Source organism: Megalops cyprinoides, chromosome 15, assembly GCF_013368585.1.
Source record: "Megalops cyprinoides isolate fMegCyp1 chromosome 15, fMegCyp1.pri, whole genome shotgun sequence".
Classification (NCBI taxonomy): domain Eukaryota; kingdom Metazoa; phylum Chordata; class Actinopteri; order Elopiformes; family Megalopidae; genus Megalops; species Megalops cyprinoides.
Genome location: NC_050597.1, coordinates 18,335,471 through 18,346,887, shown reverse-complemented (window position 1 = coordinate 18,346,887; position 11,417 = coordinate 18,335,471). Strand labels below are relative to the sequence as shown.

Here is an 11,417-nt window from a genome sequence, read left to right as displayed (position 1 = left end):
CAACATTTTATCAATAAAATACACCGCAAATGTTATGCTGTAATACTTCAGCTCCTCATGTGGCCTTAAAAGGTAGTCTAAATAGTGCGAAAATAAAAGTATGGATAAAAATGTATAGAGTTGTCTAAGGTTATTTCACACGACAACTTTGATCAATAATATTGTAAGCTGTAATAAGACATCTTACGGTATTCGAGCACTTATTAGAAAAGAGCAAGTCATGTTATAATGGGTTGATTTCCAATTATTTTCCACCTTGCGTTGGTTTCTTGTCTGTTCATGATTTTTTAAAATAAATCTCAACGGCCGTCAAATGTGTAATCTCATCCTACTTAAGTGTTCTTTTTTGTGAATTTGAATGTATGACCAAAAGTCTTCATCTTATCGTCAATCTCTCCTCTTGAATTCACTTCCGACGATGAAATCATCATACTACGGAGTTGGATTGAGTTTAATGTACTTACTTTGTCAGCGGTAATTGGTTATAAAGTAAATATATCTTTTTTGTCATATCTTGAAACAATGATTTCTACAGTACGATGCATCAGTAATAGCAGTACAATAAGACCTTGATAGAGTGTGGCTTTGTCCGAGTGACGCGCATGCAAAGTGCTCCAGTCCGCATTCTCCAATCAGAGAGCGGCTTCACTCAGCGCTATCCAATGGGAAATATGCGCATGCAGGTGGCTGCGCGGTTATCAGTGCATCCCGCTCCGCTCCTATCACAGCTTGAGTCAATTTACCAAGAAAGTCGACCTTAATGCCTGCTATCAAAACCACTCAAAAACATCATCTGATCTTCCGACTTCCTAGTGGATACTCATTCTGGACGCATACGGCAAACACACGAGTGACTGTCTGAAATCAGGACTGAAGTTTTGATAACGATCTCGGCAGAATAAGTTCGTAAAGTTCTGCTTAGAAAACTCAGCGTGTCTTGCAGTCCAAAGTTCTCTGTAGCTGTAGCGGCCATCGTCTTCAGGATCGATTTCAAAAGCCTGGTAGTGGTAATTGCCGTTGTTTTTTTCCCTTATCCCCCTCTTTTTTCTTTTTCGTTATTTTAAGTTGTTTTTAGTTAGGCGAATTTTGTGGTTCATGCTCACAAATGTTAGCTGTTGGGCAGATGGATGCTAATCGGCAGAGTGCTTTCGTCCTCGGTAGTACCCCGCTGGCAGCACTGCACAACATGACGGAGATGAAGACATCTTTATTTCCCTACACTTTGCAGAATCCCTCGGGTTTCAAAGCACCTTCTCTCACGAATTTGAACTCGCAGATCCCTCTGGGTACGCCACATGGAATTAGCGATATTCTGGGAAGACCTATTACCACGGCTGGACAACTGCTATCGGGATTTCCCCGGATAAATGGCCTGGCCACCTCCGCAGGAATGTACTTTAACCCAGCAGCCGTTTCTCGGTACCCGAAGCCTCTGACGGAGCTCCCAGGGAGAGCGCCGATATTCTGGCCCGGTATGATGCAGAGCTCACCCTGGAGGGACGCGCGGGTCCCCTGTCCGGGTAAGTTTTCGCTTATCATAATGTAAACTGGTTAAAATTAAATGAAAACAACGTCAGAAAAAAATAACCAAAAGATTAAGAAAAATTTTGTTCTCTTGTTTGTACTTGAACAATGAGCACCAAAAAGTGTTATATTTCAGGTCAAGCATTATAAACTCATTTCTCTCACAGCGTTATGCTCCTAAATATTGTATTACAGAAATCGCAAAACTGTGTTGTTTGATACCCGTTGGTAAAATGAAAAGGTAGGCTAGTTTATTTGTTTAAGAGTTTTCATTTGGGTAGCTGGTGTCTTAGTTCTTCGCTGAATTAGGCCTGTTTCGCTACATGCCACATCAGTATAGTACCATAAAATGTTATAACTAGAATTATATTAATCAAACTAAATATGTTTAGCACTGAATTTGATCTGTGGTTCTTCCCGAATTATTTCACCAAGCGATACGATGCTGTATTAGGCTATTTTGTTTATGACCTCATTTATTAATAATGTTTTTGTGTCTCTTTCAGCCCAAGCTAATATGATGTTGGACAAAGACGGCAAGAAAAAACACTCTAGACCCACATTTTCTGGACAACAGATTTTTGCTTTGGAAAAAACATTTGAGCAGACGAAGTACCTAGCCGGCCCGGAGAGAGCACGACTTGCGTATTCCTTAGGAATGACAGAGAGCCAGGTTAAGGTAAACACTGTCAAAATCATTACCTATCAACAATAACTTTAACTCAACTTTACAGCATTGTCAACTGTAATTGCACCCGATTAAAGTGTATAATTGTGTTAACGCGGCCCACTGTCAAGGAGGACACCGTTTTGAATGAACATTTACTACTTGTAGTATTGTGGTGGTTATGATCATTGTTTTTGTGGTATTGCATTGTAACTACTTTCACTTAACAAATGTAACTTGATAGATACTTTAATGTATGTTATTAAAATAACCAACTAGGCCTCCCGAGTTTAAAGCGTCTAACGTAGATTTAACCAATTTTAAATTGTTATAAATGCGTGTCCTTTCCGTGTAACCGACGAAAATGCCATGTGTAGCGCTGTTCAGCTGGAAACCTGGAGTGATTTTATTTGTGCATAACAGGTTTTTTTTAATGTCTACTACAGGTGTGGTTTCAGAACCGGAGAACTAAATGGCGGAAGAGGCATGCGGCGGAAATGGCAACGGCCAAAAAGAAGCACGATTCCGAAACGGAGAAAATGAAGGAGAGCTCGGACAATGAGGACGATGACGAGTACAACAAACCCCTGGACCCAAACTCAGATGACGAAAAGATAACGAGACTGCTGAAAAAGCACAAGGCCACAAATTTGACCTTAATCAGCCCATGCAGCAACAGCTCGGACGCCTTGTGATGGCACCTGACGGCGAAGAGACTCAAATAATTCCAAGGGGCTTCTAAAGCCGATTTAACCAGGGTATAAAATGTTTTAAAAGAGAGAAAAAAGCGGCGCTAATTGGTGTTATGAGTGATGTGTTGTACAGACGATAATGTAAGTGAGATGTATATATTTTTTACCGAATAAGTTATGTAATTAAACAACGGCGCGACGGACTTGGAACGCTACCCCCTTTCTCCCAAAGTCTAGGCATTTCGTCTCATGTTTCTGTTAGCCTAATTTTGTAATTTCACAGAATAATGTAATCTAACAATCTCTCCCACGTCCAACAGCTTGAAATTCACCACCGGTACACTATGTAAAAAGTACAAATGTTGTAAATTATCATGTAAAGAAAAGATGTTTAACATTTTCCACTACGGCAGTTTTCTTTTTTGTTCATTTAAAGGAATTTATGTTTTTACTTTGTCACACAAAAATAGACAAAACTGGACTCTTCTATAAGTTGGAATATGAGAATATTGCTTCCACAAGAGATAGGAAGAAAAAAACTTTGTATTATCAATAAATTATTTAACAAGCTTCTGTTTTAAATACATTATTTTCATTATTATGCATTTAATTGAATACAATGTAAGGAAACACTAGCCTGTTATTAATTTTGCAGTATTGATATGGAACAGTTCATATTAAGCACAATTTAAATTAGAAGTGTGAAGTGGTCTGTATAAGTAAGTTCTACAAATACCTGGAACATGGTTTGCAGTCTACTTTTTCAGTTATGCTGAAGTTATTGGAAGTCAAATCAGCCGCGAATTTTGATTAACGGAGAATAATGGCTTTAGTAGTAAAGCCTCTCGTTGGTTCAGGGCATTAATATTTCACTGCGTGAATTTATGAAGGACAAGATTTTGTTTTCTCTGGCCTTTGAGAAGTAACATTTTAAATAGGATGTTATTATATACAACTGTCGTTTCATGCTTTTCAAAAGATCAACGCCAAATAAAATGTCACAGGCCCAATTACTCGATAAGAATGTTTAGACTTGTTATATTTAGAAATAGTTCACAAACTAATGTTTACTTTAACTTTTCACAATCACCATTAAACACTAAATTACATGTGCTGTAAGCCATTTATATTGCTGGAGCACGGTACAGTTCTCAAAATACACATATACAAATAAAATACGACAAAATGATACATTGTAATATAATTTAACATATATGTGAACGTGGAAGAAGGTATTTACCAAAACATACCGGCCTAAAATGTAGACATGTAAGTATTATTTAAATAGATCTAGCAATTTTAAATTATCCCCTGTCATATAGTAGTTGAATAGCCTAATAAATATATTTATATTTATTATATTGATATTAAGAAAGCTCACTCATATTGGACGTTTAGTCTCATCAAAATCCATGAAAATCCTAAATTCAGTCTAACACTTCAAATCTAATGGAGTATTTTTTACGCAATGCTGCATGAACAACGAAGGTAATTACACGGAAGTGGAATAAAACATTTGAACTATATCAGTTAAAACGATCCACTCCCAATGGTCATTCAGAACAAGTAATTATTCAACAATTAAATAAATAATCTGAAATGAATCTTAATATTAAACAATTTCATGTTTCGGAAATGTGTATCCATGTCAGCAAAATGGTATATTTGTATTATCTTGTTCTTAAATGCGCTCATTTCGAAATCGGTGCCGATGTGATGTTATACGTCTGACGAGTCCGGTCCCAGTATTAGAGTTTTAATGTTGACAGTCATGAATGTGACGAAACGAGTGGGAATTCTCAGAAATTAAAATCTCACCCGTCAGTATCTACAATCCCTTCTAAATTAATAAATTACTTTCCGTGGCTCTTCCCACATATTTAGTCACTTTAACCGTCTTTTTTTATAGACAAGAGGCACCTTTTTTCAAATTTGATAAATTAATTCCGCTTTGGAGAGTTCATAGGACATCTTATGGACGGCGACCCATTTATAAACATTTACTTACAGCACATACGTGAAATTAGAAAAACGTGATAGGCTTAAATGAAAATAATACTTTCATTTTTTTGGTTGATATTATTTGGCTTTCTAATGTATAGGCAAAACTTTTCAGGATTTGACAGTGCAGTTCGCTACAATTCCAGATACCATTCTCTACTTAAAATGCAGATGGCGATTGTAATGGCAATGTAACAGTAAAATCATCATAAACAGTAACAAAATTTAGCCATATTGCCGCAGTCAAAACTGTTTCAAAATATTATAAACAATTGCAACGAGTTTAACAGGACTTTAAACGTTGACAGAAAACAACTCGACCAATGAACCATATCACAACTAGAGCAACTCATTCTCATTTACTGGATAATCCGCCGTTCCAGTTACTGCTAAGGTCGTTCCAACTGGCCCTAGCTGTCCTGTGTAGATGGCTAAGTAACTGTTAAAAAAAGATGCGTTAGCGTAATAAATCACAAACATCACTTGAGTTCTAATAGTTTTATTGCTTTAGAGCCACACAACCTACTGCAGCGGTTATGTCGTCCATGGGGTTGAATCTCTATACTGACTTAAAGAGAAGAGTGAAATATACCGCGGCATCTTCACGCTACCACGTGACCTGCAAAAAAGTTTACAAGCAGTTTTGTCTAAGAACCAAATCACACTGTCAAGACGACATAAATTCTGAGGCAGGCATAAAATCATTTCCACTTGTGGTGATTTAGATGAAAAAATCAAGCATCAATCTGACGGCTTCACACAGTCGGTGAACTCTGTAGTGTACTAAATTAAATCAATAAAAGAAACGTTTGTGTTTCATCAACAGGCTCTAATCGCTGTTTAATGTTGTAACTAGCGATGAGAGAAAATTATTTGCAACATTTCACTGAAGGCTGAAGACGGCTACATACAAAATTAAAAAGCAATTCTTCCTCTTTTCTGCCTTTAAGAATATGTACAATTTATAAGTGAGCAGACCTTCACCTGCCGACGATTTAAACTACGTTATGTCTCTCACAACGTCTTTGTTTCCGTATACAATACTTGGCACCATTATGCAGTAACAAAAATAGACAAAAACAGTTTACAAATTTTAAAAGATACCCAAGCCTATCTAAAAACATCACATTCAGAATCATAATATTATTACATAGAAATAAGTTAGAATAAGAATAATGACAAAGTGAGACTGCTATATGTGATAAACAATATCATATATACTTGTATGATCTATGGCACTGCTTAAAACACCCTTGATAGGCTATATAAATCATATTGGCTGAATATTTTAAGATGGCTAGATTTAAAGGTCTTAACAACTGATATGACACCCAAGCAGTCACACAGTAAGATATCCTTACTTCAACATTAATTTTGGTAAGAATTATAAATTATCATTTTTTAAGTATACAAAATGAGAAGCATATGTGTGAGGCTTGGCAACGTGTGGTACGCACACAAATCAGCAATGACAAAATCAATGAAATGAAAATAGCTATCTAATCTAGCACAGGGACTGAGTGTGGTCAGGAAAGAAAACAGCACTAAAACCATCAATACCTCTACGGATACAATCCAATGTACAAATAAACCTACCAATATAGATATACAACTTTTTGCATTGCACTTTTTTTTTTAAAACAACTTAGATACTGAATGGAAGTAGCTTCTATGTATAGGCGTATCTAAAAATTGTAAATATGGTATCTAAAATATGTAGTAATTCTGATTTCTATTAGAGTTTTGGCAAGGTGGATGTGACGTGGCGAGTCGTCCTGCTCTGGGGGGTCGGTCGCTGGGAAGAGGCGAGCCGGTGTTGTCGGCGAGGTTGTCCCTCGCGCACGGGTCCAAGATTTCTGAAGTGTCTCTTGAGCAGAGAGTCCGGATATGTGAACGTTGTGAATGAAAGGCGGTTTTAGAGGTGCGGAGCTGCGGGCGTCGTTCATCTGCAGGGCTGAAAAGGCTGTTCAGATGGTGATTTCTCCTGTCCTCTCTCTCTCTCTCTCTCTCTCTCTCTCTCTCTCTCTGTCCTGTTTTTAGAGGGTGGCTTCTCGTAAAATCTTCTCTGACCTTTGGCAGCGCTTCCCTGGCGAATTAGAACACGCTCTCAATGAAAAGCAGTGGGAAGCCAGGCCTTGTCCATAGAAATCATGCAAATAAATCAAATATATTTTGAATATAGAAAATAATAATAATAATAATAATAAAGAAAATAAATATTTACCACGACATCACTGCACGACACAACACTTGTGCTTATTTGCATTAGGTTTACCTGCCCCCGCTGCTATTCGAAAGGACAGGAAGACAGGCTGCAGGCAGAACAGAAAGACAAACACACGAGTTAGCAACCGGCTCCCCCCCCCCGTACAAGACAAGATCAACCTGACCACCAGACAGAATTAACAAGGCCATTCACACATGACAGGGCCAACTAGATGTGTTGCACATGGAGAGGATTCAGTCAGAGGGTGAGGGATGAGCAGACGTTACATGTAAACACAAACACAGATGTAAAAAAGGCACATACCGCAGCGCTTGCGTGTGTTAATACAAACGATTAACAGAATCCAGAAGCGTGTTGTTTGAAAAGCGCTGTGCAGTATGCCATCACATCTAATACATGCTGTCGTGAGCTTTGCTGTCAGCATGTACGAGAGCTGGCAGGGGAACATGAGGGTGTGTAAGTTCTGGTGTGGGGCCGTTAGTGTATGCAAGAGCTGGTGTAGTGGGCATTAGTGTGTAAGAACTGTTGTGGGGCTGCTAGCATGTATAACACCTGGCGTGGAGATGTTAGCATGCATGAGAGCCGGTGCGAGGACATTAGTACGTGAGCGTGAGAGTAGGTGTGGGGCCTTTAGTATGCGTAACAGCTGGTGTAGGACTGTTAGTGTGTATAAAAGCTGGTGTGGGGCTTTTGCTGTGTGTAGGAGCTGGTGCAAGGCCTTTAGCACGAGGGAGAGCTGGTGCAAGGCCATTAGTATCTGTGAGAGCTGGTGTTGGGCCATTGGCGTGCAGGGTCATTAGCACAGAGCAGCTGAAGACCAATGGCTTCAGCACAAAGCCAGCCCCTTAATGGTGAGCGCCCACTCAACACATGGCCTGCATACAGACAGCATAGCAAAAAGACACCACAGCGCCTCGATCACACCTTTTTGGATTAAATCCACATGACAGGGTGCAAAGGTAACACGGATATAGTAAAATGTACTGATGTGTCATGTTACCACGATGAAAAAAAAAAACACCATGTTCTCTGCCAGACCATTCAGGTCCATGCCACAGAACACAGGTTCCAAGCCAAGGGGATGACATTGCACTTAATGAGTTATTTTATTACCTGTCATAATGTTATTTCTCACTGTTGGTGGCTAATGATGACACAGACAGACTGACATAAGGATGACATTCAATCTACCCACTGTGGCGCTTTGTCTTTAAGAAGTTAAGCCATTAATTTTTCTTAGCTCTTCCGCTATATTTTCAATGAATGACAAAGATTAAATACATAATAAAACGACTAAGATATTTATTACATTTAAGTTAAAGTCAAAGCACAATAGCAGATAGAGTGAATGGCCCCAAAGGTTTTACTGTGTAAAACACACAATGTTTTTAAAGACTCAAAAATTCACACAGTATGAATGGTAAATCAATCACTTAATGTTAAACTTATCAAAACATTTTCTTACCACAGCACAAAGTTCATTATGTAAAGAAGACAATAAATTGAGGATAAATCTATCTGCTAAACAAGCAATGACGTGGACAGACAGACAGCCAAGAGGGGAAAGGCACTAATGTTGATGTTACCTTATGGTCCCCCATGCAGACATTGGGCCCAATATTATCATAGATCACAGCTTTCTCCTCATTTTCAGGCTGCAAGCATACAGAAGACAATTACCATCATTATACCTTTGTAGAGACAACTATCATAGTATCAACTTTTAAGTATTTACTTAAGAAACTATGGAATTACTCAAGCAAAGAAGCCAACTCAGAAAAAAATGTCACCCACTGTTACACTTTAAAGTTTCAGTGCTTGCTACATTTTATGATGCAAACTTAATTTCAATTTTAGACATTTTTGTTTCTGCAAATTGCTACATAAAATATTAAAATATGAAAATCAAGAATTAAAAATTAAAATGTAACGTAGGCTACTCCAAAAATGTTTTAAATGAGATTCAATACAAAGTGAAACCGATACCGTTAGAAATTAAGAGTTAGAAATAGTGTTCAGAATATAAATCACATTTTCTGGTTCAGCTAAAATCTTTTTAAGCATCCATCTCTGAGCTGTATGCTATCAACTATGACTAGGTGAGATATACTGCCGGTTGAAAAAAAAAAGGAAAAGAAAGCTAAAAAATGAGCCATACGCTTAAATCTGAATTAACTTCTAACCAATAACGGAGTCTAAGGTCAGCGGTACAGCGGTGTGCCGACGGCCGGCAACACACAGGGAGTCCCTATGAGCCATGCATCAGCACTTTCCCGTGCGTACGGCGCGCGTCAGCCAGCCGCCTCCGAAGGGCCAGATACATTCATCAAACGGGACTTGATCATTTACAAAGGCAGCATAAAATTGTGGATTTTCGGGCTGCATAATCTTTAGACAGATAAACAAATTACAGCGGCTCCGCGGCAGAGACGGGCACACACACATGGGTAAGCATTCATTACCGCCTGCTCCGCGTCGGCGACGCCAAGCCCCAGCCAGCGGGCAACCTTTGGTGTGTTAGGGCTCGGGAAGCAGAAAATAACATGATGGCAAGTTAACGGAGCGTGCCATGATAGATGAGTGTGCGGGAGCGCTGTTTACAGCACCATGTCTCTACAATCTGTAACGCCGTGTGTGCGAGATGCGCTCAGAGCAGCGCGAACTCAGCTGCGAGCATCTGCACATTAGAGCTGGCGGCTCGGACTGGGCCTAACATAAAAAAAAATGAACAGACGCTTGGGAAAAAAGACGACAGAGCTCCGTGATTTCTATATAATTCCGTCTTTAATCTAATTTGCTTTTTGTACTTTCTGGATTTTTTTTTCCATTTCACAGAATATTTTTTTTTATTTTTCAGAACATTTTTGAGAGACAACAGTAACGGAAGAAAAAAAAGAAAAAGAAGCGAATATATTATATATATCTATATATAATATATATGTATACACATATAGCTGAATATGTTTGTTTTCCTAATTTCAACTTTATGAAAGAAACTAACAGGAAAGGCAAATCCAACAGAGCACAGTTATTAGGTAGAATGATTTCAGAAGAGCTTGGGCTCAAACAGGTGGGTTTCTACACGTCGGAGGTGAGTTGCTTCCTGTCATGGAGGAAGGACACTATTCAAAAGGTTTTGGAATGAAGATGACACTCCTCTCTGGACGTCAGGTGCAGGGTAGAGTTCTGAAATGCATTTTCATAACGTTCTTTACACTGACAAGACTTCTTCATTAAGGAAAGACTCAGTCAAGCACTGTGAAGGTGCTTTTTTTATTTATGTATCAGACCTAATCCACTTTTACATTGCTTTACCCAGAAGAACAATTATATGAATAATTTAATGAACTATCTCAATATATAAACAATAAATAGGGTGATTAAAACAAAAAAGCCCTTGGCCTTGGCAGAACTGGATTTAAAATGGAGGCTTTCAAAACTACAAATGTAACTTTTATCCAGATTCAATAAAACAGCTGTGGCACTTGTCCCTCACATCAAGTAACTCATTTAAGCACATGCAACATTTTTTCAATGCCGATATAATATTTTTCATAATTTACATGGACCACAAAACTCATGTAGATGTGTATCTGATAAAAAGAGATGGCTCGCCAAAATTAGTCATTCAAACATTAGGACAGATCGTCCTATATGATTTTGTTTTCAAAGTAGTTTGTCAGTTTGTTTGATTGGTAGAATTACTGCATGTAAGCTTGATCTCAAACGTGAAATGGCACACAAACAACTGAATATGGATGAGGGTATCATTTTTTTTTTTTTTTTTACATTTTTCATTGTTTCATTATGTTGCAGTAACATTACTGCTCCCTGATTAAATGGCTGTTGGAAAGTAACCATCATGTTTTAGACCGTTACAGAATATAATTTACTGCATTTTATGGTACACTTACCTGAATTAATCTGTATCAATAAAGGAGTCTAAACTTGGAGAAAAGACTTTAACCATATATTCATTTTATATATTTTCATGTTTATGCCTTCTTGTTTTATTATTTTCTATTAGGAGCAAAGCACCCAGCGCCCAGGAAAACATGAAATAATCACTGTGCTAAAACACCAAATTAGTAATGAAAAACCCCATCATACCCTGATTTTAGCAAAACGGTCCATGTGCACACTGACATTGTGTGCCTGTTGGGTTGCTTCTAAAAATAAGTGAAGGAATAAACAAACCAGGAAGAGAGAACAGACTGATGGAGAAACAACCCCGCGGATGGGGCATACGGATTTGTGTGCGTTTACAATACGGGGCTGGATTTAACAGGGGAATACAGATTTGTGT

General features: G+C 38.3%; 2 protein-coding genes across 3 annotated transcripts in view; one reads left to right on the top strand and one right to left on the bottom strand.

The window, feature by feature from the left end:
* The first annotated feature begins 751 nt into the window (after positions 1–751).
* On the top strand, positions 752–3,288 carry nkx6.2 (NK6 homeobox 2). The gene is made up of 3 exons (XM_036547223.1): positions 752–1,520; positions 2,031–2,203; positions 2,638–3,288. Exons 1-3 carry the CDS (start codon positions 1,106–1,108, stop codon positions 2,884–2,886), a joined length of 837 nt encoding a protein of 278 aa, XP_036403116.1. The 5' UTR covers positions 752–1,105; the 3' UTR covers positions 2,887–3,288.
* A 2,130-nt stretch (positions 3,289–5,418) lies between these two features.
* Positions 5,419–11,417, bottom strand: part of LOC118789758 (inositol polyphosphate-5-phosphatase A) — a 126,086-nt gene continuing 120,087 nt past the window's right edge. The window contains exons 14-16 of one of the 2 annotated variants that reach the window (XM_036546351.1): positions 8,698–8,766; positions 7,109–7,196; positions 5,419–6,970 (exon numbers count right to left, since the gene is read on the bottom strand). In XM_036546351.1, coding sequence (XP_036402244.1) covers positions 7,116–7,196; positions 8,698–8,766 — 150 coding nt within the window. In that variant the 3' untranslated portion in view covers positions 5,419–6,970; positions 7,109–7,115. The remainder of the gene's footprint in view (positions 6,971–7,108; positions 7,197–8,697; positions 8,767–11,417) is intronic. The other variant, XM_036546350.1, reaches the window with a different exon arrangement.

Bases quoted from the DNA above. Each gene is read 5' to 3' on its own strand.
- nkx6.2 (XM_036547223.1), top strand. From the start codon at position 1,106: ATGTTAGCTGTTGGGCAGATGGATGCTAATCGGCAGAGTGCTTTCGTC. The intron at 1,521-2,030 runs GTAAGTTTTCGC...TGTCTCTTTCAG, and splicing joins CGCGCGGGTCCCCTGTCCGG to CCCAAGCTAATATGATGTTG. The intron at 2,204-2,637 runs GTAAACACTGTC...TGTCTACTACAG, and splicing joins TGACAGAGAGCCAGGTTAAG to GTGTGGTTTCAGAACCGGAG.